The 20286-nt window shown below is 50.5% G+C and overlaps 1 protein-coding gene across 2 annotated transcripts in view; it reads left to right on the top strand.

Annotated features, from left to right (window-relative positions):
• The window catches only part of PRKCA (protein kinase C alpha), a 408132-nt gene that overhangs the window by 377378 nt on the left and 10468 nt on the right, over positions 1–20286 (top strand). For both annotated transcript variants that reach the window (XM_066386622.1, XM_066386623.1), the window contains 3 exons: positions 1484–1564; positions 9234–9341; positions 10748–10888. In XM_066386622.1, the coding sequence (XP_066242719.1) occupies positions 1484–1564; positions 9234–9341; positions 10748–10888 (330 nt within the window). The remainder of the gene's footprint in view (positions 1–1483; positions 1565–9233; positions 9342–10747; positions 10889–20286) is intronic.

Here is a 20286-nt window from a genome sequence, read left to right as displayed (position 1 = left end):
CCCAGCGACTGTGTATCCTCGGCCCAGGGGCTGAGCTGGCGGGCTCTGGGGGGCTGGTGAAGGCTGTTGCCAAGAAAAACGAGCCATTGGCACGTGGCATTCTGCTTTTGTAGGCCTCAGAGAAAAAAGAGGGTGCTGTCAGCAGAAGTCATGGACTTGAATGCTGTGAGAATTGAAAATGAAAAGCAAGTTGGATCACAGTTGATAAAGTCAAAAAAACTTCAGGTGACCCTGGCTTATTTCGAATTTGTGAACCATTCTGATCAGAAACAAGATTTCCACACCCATGAATTCCTACAGATTTCCAAGCTTGGGTGGCCTTTCCCAGCTCCCACGTGGCAGACCTTACCGGTATTTGTAGAGCAGTGGATGTGGAGTAAAGTGTGGCCGCCCTGTCCGGTCCCACCCCTCCTCTGCGGCGTCCTTCGCACCAGCAGCACGCGCCTTGGCTCACCGTGTTAGAGATACCTGGAACTCTGATTGTTGAGAATGGATCGCAGGGACGGCATTTAACATAGTTATGAGAACAGATGTTATTCACATGCCTTTGAAATACCGTTACTCAGCTGAAATGATGATTTCAAATCTCTTTAATCCTCAAAGCCCTTTGGTTAATATTTTATTAATCCAAGATGGAGGGATGACATGTAGTTGAAAGCCAAAAACATATTTTTAAAACAAATACATTGTTACTCAGAGCACCACCTATTAACTGATGGGCTTTGGGCAAGTCTCCTAATCTTCTTACACCTCAGTTTTCTCACCTATAACATGGGAACAGTGGTCATTTCTGTCTCGTCAGGTTGTACAGAATGTGCAGAGAGCATCGGCTTGGTGGTAGGTACTCAGCAGGTCATTTCTGTCTCGTCAGGTTGTACAGAATGTGCAGAGAGCATCGGCTTGGTGGTAGGTTCTCAGCAGGTCATTTCTGTCTCGTCAGGTTGTACAGAATGTGCAGAGAGCATCGGCTTGGTGGTAGGTTCTCAGCAGGTCATTTCTGTCTCATCAGGTTGTACAGAATGTGCAGAGAGCATCGGCTTGGTGGTAGGTACTCAGCAGGTCATTTCTGTCTCGTCAGGTTGTACAGAATGTGCAGAGAGCATCGGCTTGGTGGTAGGTACTCAGCAGGTGTATTTTCATTTGGGCGCAGAGACCGTTTTTGTGACTCTGCATGGCCAAGGCAGGCTTCGATCCAGTGGTTTCCTGTCTGGGAACTAGAGGAACATCATTTCAAGTCACTAGTAATAGATTAGAGCACAGTGGCATTGCAGGGGATTCAGAAGGCAAGTTCCAAAAGGTTCTGGGCGGTGGACCGTGGGGCAGCGCCGCTATGATGGGCGCCGTTCCCTCGGTGTGGAAATCGACAGAAGTTATCACCCCTCATTCACAAACTGTGTAAATGCCTGCACCCTGGACTTACCTGTTCTAACACAGGTTTTTTATTTGCCTCTAAACAGAATTGGTGTATTTTTTTTCCCCACAGATCATTGCTTATCAGCCGTATGGGAAGTCCGTGGACTGGTGGGCTTATGGCGTCCTCTTATATGAAATGCTGGCCGGGCAGGTAATGTTGCACCGTGTTTTCGTGCTTGTTTATCACCGTGCAGTGTGACCTCTGCAGTTCTGATGGGGCCGTGAGGGCAGGAGCTGGCGGCGTGGTATGGCTGAGGCTGGTCTGTCTGCCTTGACCGCGTCCCCCTTAAAAGCAGATTCTATTCAGTGTGTACAGAAATTATCTTCTAGTCACAAGATCCTAAAGTGAAAGGTACATTCTGGAGTCTGCACAGTGGACAGCTTTCATATTAGGTACAAAATTCCCCTGCATGTTGTTGATGACAGTGGCCTCTAAGTTTTCAGTGTCTTACACTTGGGTTAGGGTCCCTGCAAGTTTGTCTGCAGAAATTACCCCCGGAACTGCCCATGTGTGTAATCACTGTTACTGAAGAAGTGTTTTCATAGTTTCTCCCATCTCCGTATCTCACCATTGACAGTTCATTATAACTTTAACAAAAGTCCAAAGAGGCAGAACTTTCAGCTAAGAAAAGGCAAATTTGGTTTCCCTGGAGAATGTGGCATGTACCAGATAACCAAGTGTGTTACTGCCTAATGTGGCACTTTCTAATATAATGGCCTTAATATCTGTATCAGAGTAAGTCACACAAGCTGTTTGAACAGGCCGCCTCACCATCTCAGTGGCTCGGCACACAGCACAGACTTATTTCATGGTCTTGGTGCGGTCCTGTGTGCTGGGGGTGGGGAGCATGGATCCACATGGCCATTCCAGGACCCAGGCTTCTTCCTTCCATGGGCTTCACCCTGTGGGGCCTCAGATTCCTCCCCTGACTGCTCCTCACTCAACTGGCCAATGAGGAGAGAGCAGGAAGACAGCTGCGCGGGAAGTGGCATGTGCCACGCCTGCCCTCTCTCTGGCCCCAGGTCCCACCGAGATGCAGTGGGCTGGAAGTAGGGTACCCGTGAGCTCGGCAAGGGGAGGCAGGTGTGGCGAGCATCTACCAGACCTCTGTCTGCCGTTATACCTAAAAACGATTCTGTCTGGCAGTTCTCTATAGTCACCAGCACTTAAGTCCTGCTGACAAGGAGTCTGGCCCTCTCGAGCTAGAGCCTGACTAAGGAGAATGGAGAGAAATGCTGTGTTGAGCAGCAGAGAAACCCCCAAAGAAATCTTTGAATCTTTGTTTCTGGGGGGACGAAACAAATTCTGTCACTCATTCTGACAAGTTATGTCCATTGACTCATTCATTTCTTCATACAACACATACTTATTGAATACATGCTTACTCTGGTAGGCAGTAGTGTTAACAAAGATCTGTACCTTCATGAAGCTTACAGTCTAAAGAAAGAGAGACAGTAGACAGGTTAAATAAGAGAAACCTATAATAGTTGAAAAGCTAAGAAGAAAAGTAACAAAGCAGGCAAAGAAGATACAGTATTGGGGGAGGGTCGAGATTTTAGCTAGGGTGGCCAAGGCGGGCCTGTGTACAAATAAGGTTAGGACGAGAAGGAGACGAAGGCCTGTATCTGGGGGGAAAGCCGTTCAGGCAGAGGGAACAGCGAGTGCAGGGGCCTTGGGGTGGGAGCAGGCTGCCATGTTTCAGGGATGGAAGGGGAGCCATCGCATGTCTGGGGCAAAGTAGGGAGTCTAGAGAGGGAGTAGGAGGCCGAGCTCAGAGAGGAAGGGTAACCCTGAGCCGTGAGTGCACGGGGGCCATGGCGAGACCACTGGCTTTCACTCGGTGGGAGACTGTTCATAATCTGTCCTCTGTCTCTCTCTCATTGTCTCGTATCTTTCAGACATGAACATGACCTTTAAGATATTAAAAGATAGAAGGTACTAGCCTACATTTGGTCGTTATTTCTTAGTGATGTGAAGACTTGTTTGATATATTTACAATGTGTAGTATTTAGGTGTTTGTTCCCAATGCCACGTTCGTTTTAGACCAAATGCCTCCATTTGCAGGTTACACAGAACAACTGTCAGGGAGACAACAGCTGGGAAAACACAAGCTGCCTGCTCCTTAAGTTCATTTCTTCTCTTTAGAATGTTGACGATAGATTCTGACTGAATTAGTGCCCCCCCCCCAGCCATGCTGTTCCTGAAAGCACAAAAGGCTGTTCCCTCCTTGATCCCACTTGAATGTTCCAACTTTCGAGTCCAGAAAACAAGTGCTGCTTTCATCAAGAAGCACATTTGCATATGCCAGCCAACGAAATCGGTTGGGTGGACATAGGATCTGTTTCCTGGGGTACAGGAGATAAAAGGAGCTGTCTACGGGCCAGCAGGGGGCTCGCATTTCAGGACCCAGGCCAGGAGACTAGCCTTTCCGAACCCAGGCCTGCAGCCAGGTTGCCCCCAGCCCCATTTTCTTCCTCCAGTTCTGCCCGGGTCTTCATTGTGCAGGGGAGGCGGGGCAGGAAGCGCTGCCCTCTTTAGGGAAGTCCCCGTAGGGGTGCATCTTGGTGGCCGGCCTCATTGGCAGACTGGTCCCACCTCATGCCCCCAGAGAGAGCATGGGGCCCTCCCCATCCCCAGTGGCTTTATAGACATGCTGGCACACGTTCATTGTTTTTTCATCCTGTTTCTCAGGGTCAGTTAACCTGTTTTATATGATCTCTGGAAGTTTTCATAACCTCTCTTGAAAGTGGTGACACTCTAAATGTGACACCTTACAGGCACCCACGTTCGGCACAGTGGCGACGCTGTTCCGCTGCACTGTCGCCGTGTCTGCCGCAAATACCATATTTTCACTTCAGACCCCCCTTCCCAGTCTTCCTCCCTGACTCGATGCAGATTCACACGTCTTCCTGGGCCACTCAGCCCAGAAAGGATAACACAGGCTCCATGTGTGTGGCCCACACGCTTCCCTCCTCCATAGGCGCAGAAGCCCCAGCTACCCAGCAGAGGGAGGAGACACTGTTATTGGAAATAAGACTGATTATAAAGCAGCTGATGGGGTTGTGGTCTGAATTTGTCCTCTATAATCATGAGAGATGAAGATGAGCAGGAAAAAAATAGTTTATTGCCATTTTCTTCTCATTTGCTGTATTTATTGTCCACAGCCGGGGGGGGGGGGGGGGGGGGGGGACAGTTAAGTATAAACAGCCTGAGTCTGTCTTCCGTTCCTGGATCGCTTGACAAATATGATGACTTTCGGGCATGAATAGTATTTGCCCAGCTCTCTAATGAGCAAATTGCTTCTCGAAGTGTTCATGGGCATTCATCATAAAGGGACCAGGCCTCTTTATGTCCCTTTCCACCAGGTTTATTCATGCTGTGTCTCCATTCCTAGTGAATCAGTAATGGGCCCTTCGCCTCAGAATGTCAGCCTGAATGTCCCTGAGCTGCCACCCAGCCCACTGCTGGTCACCAGTGACCCACAAGTGAAAATGGCAGGGGCTCAGGGACCACTTACTAGTAAGTGATTTGGGAATCATTTTAGAAAAAGGGATCTATCATCCCTCATTTGTCTGTTTAAAATTCATAGATTACTTATTGCCAAGGAGGGCACCCCCAAGCCAAGACTTCAGTTTAGCTTGAAACACTGAGTCTAGATTTGTAGAAATTTAAAAGAAAAATCATGGGAACAGGGGAAAGAGGGAGAGAAGCAATCCAAAACAGCCAGGCTGTAAGTACCTCGGCAGCACCTTACGCCCTGTGGACCCGGGCTCCGTAGCTGGCAAGGCTGGACAGGAGAAGGAATGTAATTATAGCTTTTCAGCACTGACCTGCCTTCAGTACCAAGGCCTGAGAGCAGACAGTTCCCTGTGAGAACGCCCCGGAGTGACCTGGAGAGTGGTCAGGAGAGCCATCAAGGTGCTTACGTCCACTGGCTGGATAACCCCACACAGGGAAAGCATTCTAGGGGTGACTCAGAGAAGGAACAAATGACACACAGATGTTTCTAGTCGCTGTTGTTAGGGCTGGAGGCCATGATAAACGTGCCCACGGACAAATGAGCAGGTCTACGATGACCTGCCTCCCCAGCGGCACGAATCTGACCGGAAACACTGGTAGCTGCAGAGAAAATGTATTTGCCACAGTGAGTGAAGAACAAAAGACTCCAAAGTATGCATCATCATTGGGAAGTAATGATGAAGTATGAAAAGCACAGCATCTAGAGACAAGGAAGAGTGCCGTGTGTGTTTAGGTAAGGGGACCGTGGGCACTGCTCTCAGGAACTTCTCCCTCTCCCCAAGGAGACGTCATTCTAACTTAAAATAGGGCCCCAAAGAACTCTTCCAAATGCGATGGTTCCTCCTGCTGTTCCCCTGGTATTTGGGGTCTTCCTCGCCTCTGGCACATGTAGGATTGTATCCCGTCTCACGCGTGATTGGGTGGGGCGTGGGGCTCGTTCTGACCAATGAGATCTGGGTGGACCTGCTCGCGGGTAAAGTATTTGAGCCCTCGAGGAAGACGCTCCAGAGCTCCTGTCCCATCTGCCTCAGCAAGAGCAAGCTGGCACTGTTCTACCAGCACGGGTGCCCAGGCAACCTCTTCCGGCCCCCAGGGGACATGTGGCATAGCAAGAGACAAACAATCCGAACTTAAGCCTGGTATCTAGTCTAGAGGCAGCCACTCTACACAGTGACTTGAAACATCTCAGGCCATGGTGACTGCCCACCCTTAATTTTTAGAACTCACCACTACCCACTGTGCAGAGTATGAATCAGGCTTTTACAGTTTACGGGAACGATCTTCCCTGAACAGTTGAGTTCTCTTTACGTGCTGCGTGTACCAGCAGCTGAGCACCTGCTTGGCCCCAGAGCTGCAGCACCACGGGGCATCCTTCAGGGTCTAACTACCGGGACATGTGCAGGAAGTGGCATTGCTCAGAATGGCTAAGAGCCCAAGCTGCAAAGTCAGAAAGAAGTCAGGTTGCATGATACCAGGCAGAGAAGATTCCGTGGGATGGACTGTAGGACTGGCCTCCGCTCTAGGCCTCGCCAGGTACATCCACGCCCATATGCCAGCCCGCCCTGCTCTGCTCTGTAGATAGGAGCAGCGCACCCCCCTGCCGATTCAGACGATCGCCTGCAGTTTGCACTCCCCAGCGGACTTGCCCGGTAGGTATCCCAGGTGCCACGTCACTTCCACCCATGGGAACTCGCCACGCGGAGTGCTGCTGCTCCGTCTGAGTCATTCACAGGCAGGCTGACTTTAGTTCTCCTCACCCACCTGCATGCTCCCATCAGATTAGACATTCTTAACACCAGGCATTTACAACTGGCAAACGGGCCAATTTATTTATATTTTTAGACCAAAAAAATAAAAAAGCATTAAGTGGCATCAGTGACCCCATACCTGGTCCCAAGGTAGGTTTCTTTATAGACTTGGCATCTTTCCCTCTGTTAGGTGTGAGGCCCATGAGCTGACCCTACTCCCAACTCCTGTTCAGGGCTGGGATGGAGGTGGAGGAGGAAGGTTGTGGGCCAAACAGGTTGGGATGGTTTGTGAATGGTGGTTAGGGAAGTGCTCTGCCTAGTTCAACTGTTCTCTCTTCCTCAGGCGGAAATGTTTGATAAGAAGGGATAGATAGCCTGCTGATGAGCACACAGTTGTCTTTGGTCCACGATATAGTTTAAATTTAAGCCAGACTGCGTTATCTGAGCCCTAACCATGTCGGCCAAAGTGACCGTAATAACAAGAAGAAAGTACAAGATGAAACAGGCTTCGCTCTGCAAGGGCTGACCCCGGTCCGAGTTTTGCATGCTAAGCTTAAGGTTAGCTGAGTTAAAGGGGAATGTTAAGCGATTTTCCTTAAACCCACTTATGCTGGGGGTTGTCCAGAGTGACAGGTAACTTGCTGATCTTGGCATTGAAGACGAGGCTGCTAAGGTCGCCGGTTCAATACCCTGCACTTGCCTGGTCTAAGGCACATATGGGAGTTGAAGCTTCCTGCTCCTCCCTCCTTTCTCTCTCTCTCTCTCTCTCTCTCTCTCCCCTCTCTAAAATGAATAAATTTTTTTTTTTTTTTTGCATTTTTCTGAAGCTGGAAACAGGGAGAGACAGTCAGACAGACTCCCGCATGCGCCCGACCGGGATCCACCCGGCACACCCACCATGGGGCGACGCTCTGCCCACCAGGGGGCGATGCTCTGCCCATCCTGGGCGTCGCCATGTTGTGACCAGAGCCACTCTAGCGCCTGAGGCAGAGGCCACAGAGCCATCCCCAGCGCCCGGGCCATCTTTGCTCCAATGGAGCCTTGGCTGCAGGAGGGGAAGAGAGAGACAGAGAGGAAGGCGCGGCGGAGGGGTGGAGAAGCAAATGGGCGCTTCTCCTGTGTGCCCTGGCCAGGAATCGAACCCGGGTCCTCCGCACGCTAGGCCGACGCTCTACCGCTGAGCCAACCGGCCAGGGCATGAATAAATTTTTTTTTTTAATTTAAAAAAAAAGAAAGACGACAAGGCTGGAGGGCATCCTGAGCTCACTGGTTCCTCCTGGGGACCCTAGCAGCCCTCCCAAAGACTATTCATCTACCTTCATAACAGTACTCACAGAGCTAAGCACCCTTCATTGGGCCCTCACTGGGTACGGGACAAAATGTCAGGCATTTTTTCAGACTCACCAGGGAACCCCATTTTACAGATTAGAAAGCTGTGTCGTAAAGAAGTGAGTCACTTGCCCCTGGACAACCAGCTAGGAGGTGAGAAAGCTAGGATTCTGGTTTGGATCTGCTTGACATCAAAGCCATGACCTCCACAGTGCCAGCATGCCTTCCGCTCTCCATAGGGGGGTGTGGACCCAGTAGAAAAGGGCAGAGTGGTGTCTAGTGGACATGAAGCTTCCATTACAACCACCACGCAGGGTGCAGCTCTGTGTTGGGTCAGAAGGCCCCTGATGTGAGTTCCTGGACCTAAGGAAGACCTCTTTGCCCTATTCTGATACCCCCTTCACCCCATGTTGAGAATTCAAAGACTTTTTAGCATTCCCTACCCCAGCCCTACCTTCTGAACACAAAGCTGTCTGTAACCTAACTTGATCATAATCAGATATTTAACACATAATTACAAGATTAATGGTTTAATTATAATTTATTTGCAAGTCATTCAAAGCATTACTCAAAAAAAAAAAAAACCAAAAAACCATTTTTCTTAAAGATTATTTTGGGTCGCCCAGGGCAAGATAATTAAAGGAACAGAGGGAAAACTGAAAAACACACAACCTACAACCTAATCAAAGGTAATCTAATCAGCCTGCGAGCTAGCTGAGCTGACTCGGCAGCCTGTGGTGTTTCTTGTTATTGAATTGGGTCTTCAGGTGCCTCATTAATAAATCACCCTGCCTGTCCTGACCAGGCCATGGTGCAGGGGATATAGCATTGGACTGGGATTCAGAGGACCCAGATTCGAAACCCCAAGGTCACCGGCTTGAGCACAGGCTCATCTGGCTTGAGTGCAGGCTCACCAGCTTGAAAGCAGGGTCACTAGCTTGGGTGTGGGATCATAGACATGGCCCCATGGTTGCTGGCTTGAGCTTAAGGTCGCTGGCTTGAACAAGGGGTCACTCACTCTGCTGTAGGCCCCGGTCAAGGCACATATGAGAAAGCAACCAATGAACAACTAAGGTGTTGCAACGAAGAATTGATGCTTCTCATCTCTTTCCCTTCTTGTCTGCCTGTCCCTTTCTCTCGCTGCCTCTGTCAAAAAAAATAAAAAATAAAATAATAAATCACCCTGCCTGAATATGTTGCCATCTTTCTCTTTTCCGGAATAGCCTCCTTTCGACGGCGAGGATGAAGACGAACTGTTTCAATCTATAATGGAGCACAATGTTTCTTATCCAAAATCCTTGTCCAAGGAGGCCGTTTCCATCTGCAAAGGAGTAAGTGGGTTTGGATTCCTTTTGTGATCACAGACCCCAAGGGTCGACAGGGGAGGTCTTCACCACACTTCTCTGCAGGATGGCTGAAGGACAGCAGACCCACACCCCTGCGCCCTGCCGTCAAAGGCGTGGCGGGAAGCAGTGGAGGCCTGGACGAGGGACTGACCCCCAGCACTTCCAGGAGCTCTGGCCCGTCCGCTTTAGTTTCCCACCCACCTCATGCAGTCGTGGGCAGGTTGCCCGAAGCGATTGCAGACCCTTAGAAAACATTGGCTCTCTTCCACTGCCTCACTTGATGTGCCTTGGTTCATTCTTTGTTCATTTCTCTGTTTTTGAGATGGAATATACATATAGAAAAGGGCATAAATCATCAATGAATTGTCACAAAATAGACACACCCATGTAACTGCACCCTCCCAGCAACACCCTAGAGACCGCCACCCCACCCCCCCATCCTGCAGTCGCACCCGGCTTGACCCTGCAGGGTTCCCGGCACCTGTCTGGAACTCCGTGCACAGGGGCTCACGCAGTGGGCGCTCCCTGGGCCTGGCTTTTCCGCTCAACATTGTGGAGGTGAGATTTCTCCATACGGCTGTGTGTGGTCGTAGTTTGTCTTCACATTGTGTGAACGCACCGCAACCTTCAGCCATTCTACTGGTGGGTTGTTTGGGACTCTTTGATTTGGGACTGTTATCCACAGACTGCTAGGAACCATCTGGGTCGTGTATTCTGAGGAACATATGAATGAATTTTTTGCTTATTTGTTTCTTCTTATTTTCAGCTTTGTGGAGGTATAATTCACAAATAAAACTGTGATATATTTAAATTGTACAATGTGATAATTTGATATACATATACAGGTGGCCCTCTGCATCCACAGGTTTTACACCCATGGATTCAACCAACCACAAGTCGAAAATATTCCCAAGAAAAGGTTACACGGTTGCTGATCTGTACTATGTAGTTAGGCTAGGATGATGACTGATGTCATCTGTACTAAGCATGTCCATGCCTTTTTTTCTTGTCATTGTTCCCTAAACAATATAGTATAACTACCCCTTACACAGCATTGACATTGTAGTAGGTATTATAAGTAACCTAGAGATGATTTAAAGTACACGGGAGGATGTGCGTAAGAGACTTGAGCATATGCGGATTTTGGTGTCCCTGAGGGGTCCTGGAGCCCATCCCCCGTTATCCCACGGGACACCTGTACGTGATGAAAGGATTCCCACAGTGTAGCTAATTCGTCCATCACCTTACCTAGTTATTGTTTTTTTTTTTTTTCTTTTTTGGAGGGAAAACACTGACGCTCTACTCTCTTGGCAAATTTCAGTGACACGATATGTTTTTATGAACTGCCGTCACCACGTGATCCATTAGTTCCCCTCTCTCCTGCTTTCCAGCTGATGACCAAACACCCGGGCAAGCGGCTGGGCTGCGGGCCCGAGGGGGAGCGCGATGTGCGGGAGCACGCCTTCTTCCGGAGGATCGACTGGGAGAAGCTGGAGAGCAGGGAGATCCAGCCGCCCTTCAAGCCCAAAGTGGTGAGTTGGCACGGCCCGCCTCCCGAGCCCCGCTCCCCCAAATCCCGGGGGTGGCCTGCCAGCCCCTCCTCTGGAGAGAGGAAGCCAGGGACCCCTGGCCTCTGCAGGGCAGAAGAAACTGCCAGGTCCCTGCCCTGCCCTCAACTCTGTGGTCTGAGCATCCGCGATTCCTGCTGACTTTGAGAGTGAGGGCGGACCAGCCAGTGCCCTCTGTGCGCTCCAAGAGGGCGTCTGCTGAGCGTTCACCCAAAACTATCAGGGCCGGGGCAGGTCGGCTTCGGGTCTGAATACCATGGACTGGCGTTCTTTCTCTGAGTCCTTGACCAGACTTCTCTCTCCAGGTTTCCTGGATTTGCCTTGCACCCACAGCATAACTAACACGAGCCAGCTCCTGGGTAGGCCTGGGTGCAGGTCTCACGCTGGCCGCTGCCCCTGCGGCAGTGCGTGTGTGCCAACCACAGTTTCTGGCATCACCACCTTCATTCAGATTCTCCCCATATGACCCCCATTATTTTTCTTATTTATTTTTATTTTTTTACTTTTCTGAAGTTGGAAACGGGAGGCAGTCAGACAGACTCCCGCATGCGCCCGACTGGGATCCACCCGGCATGCCCACCAGGGGGCGATGCTCTGCCCATCTGGGGTGTTGCTGTGTTGCAACCAGAGCCATTCTAGCACCTGAGGCAGAGGCCATGGAGCCATCCTCAGCACCTGGGCCACCTTTGCTCCAATGGAGCCTTGGCTGCAGGAGGGGAAGAGAGAGACAGAGAGGAAAGAGAGGGGGAGGGGTGGAGAAGCAGACGGGCGTTTCTCCTGTGTGCTCTGGCTGGGAATCAAACCCGGGACTCCTACACGCCAGGCCGATGCTCTACCACTGAGCCAACCGGCCAGGGCCTATACCCCCATTATTTTTCATCTGTTTAACAAGTACTGTGCACCAGGCCCTATCCTGAGGGCTTTACAAATTAGTTCATTTAACCCTTACAAAAAACCTTGTAGGTGGGTACTGTTGTCCCCAATAACAGTTGAGGAAAGTAAGGCACAGAGAGGCTGAGTAACTTGCCTGAGGACAAACAGCTGGTGAATGGTGGAACCAGGATTCAAACTGCAGTGTCCTGGCTCCTGGATCTGTGTGTCCCTCCCCACCATTGCTCCACCTCAGTGACTGCCATGCGTCCTCCAGTCTGACTGTTGGTTGCAGCCTGTGCATTCCCTTTCTTAATGTTTACATTTCCGGAGATAAGCCGGGAGTCTTTAAGACACCAGCTCCTCACATGCGCCACCTGCCACTGGGCAGTGCCTGCAGGGAGGCTGCTTTGCCACGCGTCCCAGGCCTGAAGTCCAGGTGGGTTCCTGCCTTCCAGCTCTGCCACTGTCTCAGGCGGCGTTGGGTCGTCACCACCAAGCCTGTGGACAGGGCAGCTTTATTGCACAGTCAGTCTCAGAGCGTTCACTGTATTGGTTTGGCCCAAATCTGTCTCCTGACAGGTGCCTAGTGTGCATGCGGTGGGGCCCCTCCTGGGCAGCTGAGTTATGAACTGGTGGGGGGGGGAGGCACGGGTTTATTCTTAAAGCAGGAACTTCCTCCTCAAATAGGCTCATGTGCCTTCTATTCCAAGAATAAAACCGTGGGTGGTGAGCCCATTGATTTTATTTTTCCAAGGCATTTTTAGCACGAACTGAGGAAAAAACTAAAATTATTCAAGTCAGTTGACTTTCCCCTGAATCATCACCTCAAGTAGAAAGATGAAGTATCTGCCACCCCACCTTCTCTTGAGCCAGTGCTGGGCACTGATTGCAGGTTCTTTATGGGCTCCCTACCGTCCTATTTACAAAACCTGGTTTTAAGGAAGGTGGAGGCAGGAAGACAGAGTGATGAATGGTGCTGCGGATGGTCTCAGTAGACCTGTTTATTTGCCCTTCTTAAATTACATATGGAAGGTCCACAATAGTATCTTACACACAGCTCAGTTTCTTTACAGGAACAATGTGGAGACACACGCTGACCCTGCTTTTAAATGTTCAGCAAAATCCTCTTGCCAGACAGGTGAGATGTAGCCAAGGCACCATTAAGCATGTTCTTCTGTTTGTCTCCACCTTGCTTTCAGAAGACCTTGTTGATTTGCAGTCTTCCACTTTCAGTGGACACCGCAGCCCCAGCTCAGACAGAGGGGAAGCCAGGGCGTGAGGGCTTTAGCAGCCAAGCGTGGACGTGTGGGCCATGGCGGTGGCTGGGAGCATGGTCACACCGCGCCAGCCGCCGAGCTGTGGGCAGTGTTTGTTTATTCCTGGAGTGCTGCTGTTTGTTTGGTTTTTCGCTGAGCCCAAGTTAGAATAAAAAAGAAAGAATAAATTACCCTGGGCTGTGAAGAAACAACCCCAGAGCTCACAAACAGGAGCAGAAAGCACAGACTGAGATCTTAACCCTGGTGGTTCCATGGGGAAGGCCTGCTTGGTGAGAGCTCTGGTAGGAAGGCCAGGGGAGGCCTCATCGGCTCACAGCGAGAATTCTCAGGCAGGAGCCACAGTCTGCTGGGAGCCTGTGTGCAAAACAGGGCGGTGCTGATGGACAGGAGATTTGCAGCAAGGGAGAGAAAACATAGTGGAGGTTGAAAAGAGATTGATCAGGAAAGTTCTGGTCCCAGGGAGGCGTTCAGTTTCCTCCAGCCCCTGCGGCAGCAGAACTGGCTCGGAACCTCAGGAGGAGGTGGCATTTCGGCAGCCTCTGGGACGTCCCTGACATGTGGGGCCGGCCATGCTGGAGCAGAATGACCGCCCACACGCCGGCAACAGAAGAAAGCCGTCCAAATTCAGATGTCGTCCAGGCAGAAAACACCGCTCAGCACAGCAGCCACAGGGAACCCACTGAGCAGAGAAGTTATCCCGTGACGTCATTAGAAGGTCATAAATGTTTATGGGTAAAGGACAACGCTGAGTCTTCTCTGACAGGTGGTTTTGTTATTTCAAATGCTGTGAAACCAGCCGAGCTCTCACTGCTGAAAAGACCATCAGGCACAGCCAGAGATTTATAGGTAATGTGCGCGGCGAACTCCACGGAGCAGTGTTGACAGCCTGGCTGACGGCACTCGTCTGTCTTTGCTCCCTGCTTTTCAAGCAAATGCTGGTGAATCGATTTCCCGAGACTTTCCAGATTAAGGACCATTTGCACCTGACTCCCCTGAAATCAAGCCCTTGGTGTTTGTAGACAGCGGCAGGGAGACTTGGCTGACCAACCATTGTCCGCAGGGCGCTTCTGGAGGTCCACCCTGTACTGAGATGCCCAGGAATCTCATCTTTGTTTTTCTAATTTTTTGTATTGACCCTCCAGGAAAAGGCGATTCCAAAAGCACCAATTCTTCCTAACTGAGTAGAGGGATTCTGTTGCTGGACCCCGCAGAGCTTATTGGAGGAACTGCGCGCCCCACCGTGTCCCGTCTTTTTTCAGTGTGCTGCCTGCTGAAGTGCCATCCCTGGAAGTAGAGGAGAGTGCTGTGCAGAGTGTGACCTCCACCACCAAGGGCATCTCATGATGTAGCGCAGGGGTAGTCAGCCTTTCTATACCTACCGCCCACTTTTGTATCTCTGTTAGTAGTAAAGTTTTCTAACCGCCCACCGGTTCCACAGTAATGGTGATTTATAAAGTAGGGGAGTAACTTTACTTTATAAAATTTATAAAGCAGAGTTACAGCAAGTTAAAGCATATAATAACAGTTACTTACCAAGTACTTTAGGATTTTCGCCAAGTTTGGCAGAGTAAATCTTTATAAAACAATTTACTATATATAGTTAAATCTTTTTATTTATACATTGGTTGCTCTGCTACCACCCACCATGAAAGCTGGAACGCCCCCTAGTGGGCGGTAGGGACCAGGTTGACCAGCACTGATGTAGCAGATCCATCAGGACGCTCCTTACGGAGTTTTCTACATCATGACAATGTTAAGGTCAGGCTTTAGGGTGCAGCCGCAGCCCGCTTTCTGTTTAAGGTCGCACAGAAGGCAGAGCAAAGAGAGGAGAGTGACTGGTGTCGGGTGTGGGACAGTGGCCCTCTCCCCGTTGGACAGCGGGGCCGGAGACGCACACGCCCAACACAGAAGAAGTGGGGAGGGAGGCATCCGCAAGCCAGAAGAAATGACCTGCGCTGCAGCGGCCTATTGTGGGGACAGCCACGTGTCCCCAGGAGGCTATCGTGTGCAATGGCAAAGATGACGATGATTGTCTGAAAAACGGGGTGATCACCATGTCCTGGTTTATTTTGTAAAACAAAAGCAAAAGAAACAACTGCTGTGCTCTGCTCACCTGGAGGTGAGGCTGCCCCAGAACTCGTTCCCATTCTTGACGGGAGAGGGCACAGAGTGGGTTCCCCTTCCAGAAGACACAGCGGGGGCAACCCTCCACTTTACGGGCACAGGGACAGGGACCGTCAGCCCGGCGTCGGGCTGGTATGCAGAACAAGGAAACAGGATCGTCACAAAAAAAGGTCAGTCCTGAAAAGGTGACTGTTGACTTTCTGAAGGACACATGAGAGGGTCCCAGCTGCTTCCCAGGCCATCAGGTGACTGAGGAGGTGACGCACCAGGTTGCTGGCCAATGTCCTGAGAACCTGGCGACAGCAAGGGAGCCCTTTCTTTCTGTGTGGCCTGAGAAAGAAGACGCCCGAGTTTGAGCCCCTGCAGCTGGGCCGCACCCTTGCAGGTGCGCCCATGGGAGACCAAGATTCTGATCTGGTGTCGCTTTTCATTTTATAGGCTTTTATCCTAATTTATTATTCATGTGAGTAAAAGGCCCAAGAACAGCCTTCAGATTTCCATGCATCCTGCCCATGAAAAAAATAACAGTTTATGCAACTACTAGAAGTGGAACGTTCATTGATTTTCCATGTTTGAATTTAATCCATTGACCACGAGGAGCGGAATAGCTAGTGCACGGGCAAGACCAAAGCATTCCCTGTGCTTAAGCGGTTATGGGAGAGAGAGAACTTAATCTATAAAGCTTAACACCGAGAAAGATAGCCTAGGGTTGATAGATGAGCAGAGCAGTTTGAAAATAGTCCTGTCACTCATGGGTAAATTACTGTCATTTTATCAAAAAAGAGACAGAAAAATAATAACTTTCATCAGGACGTTGTCGCTCTTGCAGCAAGCGCAGAAGAGACAGGCACATCGCGAGCAAGAGTGGGTGCTGCTGTGGTCCTCGTCCCAGTCGCCCCGAAGTCCTTTACGTCAGTGTCATTGGCTTGTTTAGAGAGTTTAATGATGACTTAATTAGCAAAGTAGAGATAGTGCTTCCTTTTATGTTTAATTCCTAATTTCTGGCTTGCAGAAGAGTTGCAAGACTCGTTTAAAGAGTTGTTGTCGTCCCTACACCCAGATGCCCTAAACGTTAACATTTTACCCCAGTGTCTGTATCGTTCTTCCGTCACTTCTAAGTGCCTGTGTGTACAGACACACACGCATATTTTTTTTTCTGAATCATTTGAGAGTAAGCAACAGACCTAATGCCTCTTTACATCTAAATGATTCCACACGTTTCCTAAAGCCGAGGACATTCTGTGGTGCGCTGTTCTTTTCGTCACTGCTCTGAAAAGGGATGTGTACAGAGCAGCCGCCCTCCGGGTGAGAGGAGGCCCCAGAGGGCTGTCCGAGTGATCAGGCCGTAGGCGGCCTGGGGCTGCACTAATCAGGTCTCTCTGGCCGCAAGCAGGTTCCTCCTCTTGGCCTTTCCGTGGAACCAGAAGCAGTGATACTAATTGAGAGTGAGGCCTTCCAGACTCAGGGAGCTTCAGCAACAACAGGGAACACTGACCGGCCTGTGGAGACTGGAGTCTGGCCACATCCTGATGTGCTTCGGGTTGATTTCAGCCTTCAAACCAGCCTAACACAGCATCTTTTCCTTGGTTAATTAGCGGCAAGAATACGTTTCTGCTTGAAAGAGAAATGAGACATTTAAAAGAATAATCACTATAAGTCAGCAGCTCCAGCGCGAGCCTCAGGGAGCCCCATGGGAGTGACGGGGTGAAGGCGGACCTTCTGTGCCCCCGGTGTGTGACTGCACGCGCTCCCGCTGGCTGAAATAAAGGCCTCCGAATACAGTGGTCCTTCCAACAACCCTTCTTGGAAAAGGAGCCCTGAATCATCAGAAGCTGGCCATTGTATAAAGACCACATGGAGGGCATGTTGTTCTTACATAAAATACAGCCCAGGCTAAGCCAGAGCCTTGGCCCTCACACGCACGCAGCTCTGGCGCCCACAAGAATCCACTCACTGAGTGTGTGGCTTATTGCCTGTGTCTGTCAGCCAACCCGCCAATAAAACCGCTGGACCGACGGGCCCTTTCTGAGACAGGCTCTAAGGCGACAAGTGAGACAAATACAGTCTAGTTTTGTCGGAAAAACCAAAGCCTGTCTAGTCTCTCACCACAGGTGATTTTGGCAGGAGATGAAGGCGGTCCCAACCCCACCCCTCTTTTTGTTAAGTTGTTATTAAAATACTAGCTCAGTGTGGTGAAATAGCTAAGCAGTAGAGAGGAATATAAAATGAAGACACTCTCTCCCCCTCCGCAACTACTAGTCCCATGGTTCTCATATCTTTTCTGTAACCTTCCAGAAAGTCTTATGCACATGTGAGCAGGTACACTAGCGAGGTTGTACCTCGCATCCTATTTTGCACCTTGAATCTTCACACAACAGTGTATCTTGGAGGTGTTTTCCCGTCAGCGCACGTGGGTTTGTGGCATCCTTGGCACAGGCATTCTGAGGCCAGGCACTGACTGCTCTCCAAATACTCTACCCTGTCCCGTTCTTATTCTCTAGACTTTCTGTACCAAAACGCTCTGGCTTGAGTGGGCATCCAGGCCTTCGGTGAGCACATTTCCAGAACCTTGAGTGACTATCTGCGCAAGCTAACCTCACTCATTAACCGTTTGCGTGTGCGCCTGCTTGCCTTGGCCGTGCACGGAGGACCATTCCCTGAGCATTCTGACCTTCTTCAAAGGGGCAGGCCCACGGCTGCTGCCCAGTGGGTGGTTCCATAGTGTGGACACGACCTTCTTGGAGGCCCACAGCAGAATGCTTCTGCTCACCTCTGCCGCTGGGTGTTTAATTAGATGAAGACGGCGAACAACCAGGAGCCAGGAGCCATGCTCAGTGTTGGCAGTGTTCTTACTGAGGCACTGAGTTCGGCCCATGGCACAGGGCTACGGGCAGCCCCCACGATCAGGACTTGAAATGTGGGTGACGGTCACCCTAAGACCAAGCACATCCTGCTGCCTCTGGTAACTGTCAGAGACGTCCCCACCCCGCGAAGGTTCCCTCCTGCTTCTGTTGCTATCCGCCGTTTCTCCTGTCAGTCGCACACTCTTCCCGCTCTCCCGGGTTTTGTGTGATTGCTTTGTAATGGCGGTGTTTTCAATGCTACTCACACTCCCCCTAATTCCCACGCCAGTGGCTACGGGGCTTTATTCCATGTGACTGAGGCACCAAGGTAAAGGACAGGATTGAGACCATACATGTGTGCCTTGTCCCAGTGGCCTCCCCCAGGTAAGAATCAGAGCCGAGAAGCCCATCTCCGTGACGCCGGCTGGGCCCCGCCCCACAGCCTGTCACACAGAACGCAGAGCGTTGCCGCACGGGGCTCTGGAGGGGGGGCACTGCAGCCCCAAGTGCCACCAGAGTCAGTCTCTTTCTGAGCTTTGTCACTTCCTTACCACGCCTGCTAATCTCCTGGGTTCAACTTATTCCTTGATGATTTTTACCAACTGGGTAGGAATGTCGAAACAGAAAAGGGAGTTTTAAGTCCTGAATCCAGAGCTAAGGGAAGGAAGTAGATTATTCATGGTGTCGGATCGTGCCTCTTGTGGTGGTCACATGCCTTTCCCAGGACAGGTCCCTGCTATCCATATTGTCCCTTAGGTCAGCATCACGCCTGATCATTTAGAAAGGGTGGCGCACACACTAGTTCAGGGGTCTCAAACTTGCGGGCCACATGTGGCCCGCCGAACAGTTTTGTGCAGCCCACAGACTAATCCACGAAGTTCAAAATATTTTGGATAAAATTAAGTAAGCCTAGGGGCCTACTTGTATTTTTCATTTCTCTAGCATCCTAGCTAGATATTAGCTTAGTTAACAGCAGTTGTGATGCGAACTACAGTTTCTGGTCGTTTTGTGACACTGAGTAAACTGCATGTACGATTGTGCTTGTTGTACTGATATTTTTTTGTTTTCAACTGCAGTGAGAAAAGTGTTGCGTAACAGTTGCCTTTTGTAGACCTAGTGCGGCCCGCCGAACGGCTGTGATCTTGCTCTGCGGCCCACATGCTGAGTTGAGTTTGAGACCCCTGCACTAGTTCCTTTGATACAACAGGCACAGCACATGAACGTTCACATCCTCATCTTACCTTCACAAAGGTGCCTCTACAGTGAGCTGCCCAAACCTATGTCCTGGGCTTCTGACCTCTGATCGGGTCCATCACACCATACTTCCCGTTTTTCCTTAGGTATCAGACATGGCCCTGCGAACACAGACATCGTCTGGTCTCGGGGAGTACCAGTGGAACTGTCTGGGCTCACACACGGACCCAGTTAGGTTTGGGCCACCTCCTGTCACCCTCCTAGCCCCCCTCTTTGTCCCACATCAACTGTGCGGTACCTCACATCCCAGATGTCAGAAGCCTCAGTGGGTGAAGGTACGGGGGCCCTTAGAGCTGAGGACAGTGCACCAGCAGAGGAGTTTTGCTCACAAGTAGCAAGTACTGCCTTTAGCTTCTCTGCTTTGTCAAGTGGCCTAGAGCACTGAGTCCATGGACAGCCCGAACCTGCCTGTTGGCACAGACTGGGGGAGCTGCCCTTCCAGGGGCCATGGTAGTAACCTTCCCACTTCGTCTGGGTAATGTTGGAAGGGTGTCTGCAGTCTGGCCAGCTTTATTCTTCACTCACGTTGTCACTCCTTCTCCCTCTCAGACCCAAGATGGTGCTGGGGGCCTGTTGCCCACTGGCTGGTGGTGATGAGTAAGGTTGGCTTACAGGCGGTCGGAAAATCCTTTCTACCTTAAAACTTCGCTAGCTTATTGAAGCCACTGTTTGTCTTTTCCCCAAGGATCCGAAGAGCAATGCCTTACCCGTTGCAGTTCCCCACATCTTGAAAAACAAGTCATTCAAGATCTGCAATTTGACTTAAAGGCAACTGTCTCTAAACCCAGTTTTGCTAAGAGTGTGGAGGGCTCACTTTTCAGGCATGAAGAGATCCTCAGTGGTGGAAAATCTAGCACAGCTTCTCATAGTACTGACCCTCTGGTAAAAATAGCTGTGCTCCCGCCCCTTGTGGGGGAAGAGCGACTTCTTTACAGTCTGATTTCCCTGAGAATAGAAATTCTTCTGTCCTGACCCACGTCCGATCCTCAGA

Source organism: Saccopteryx leptura, chromosome 5, assembly GCF_036850995.1.
Source record: "Saccopteryx leptura isolate mSacLep1 chromosome 5, mSacLep1_pri_phased_curated, whole genome shotgun sequence".
NCBI lineage: Eukaryota > Metazoa > Chordata > Mammalia > Chiroptera > Emballonuridae > Saccopteryx > Saccopteryx leptura.
Note: the sequence above shows the minus strand (reverse complement) of the source record. Positions and strands in the feature narration are given on the sequence as shown.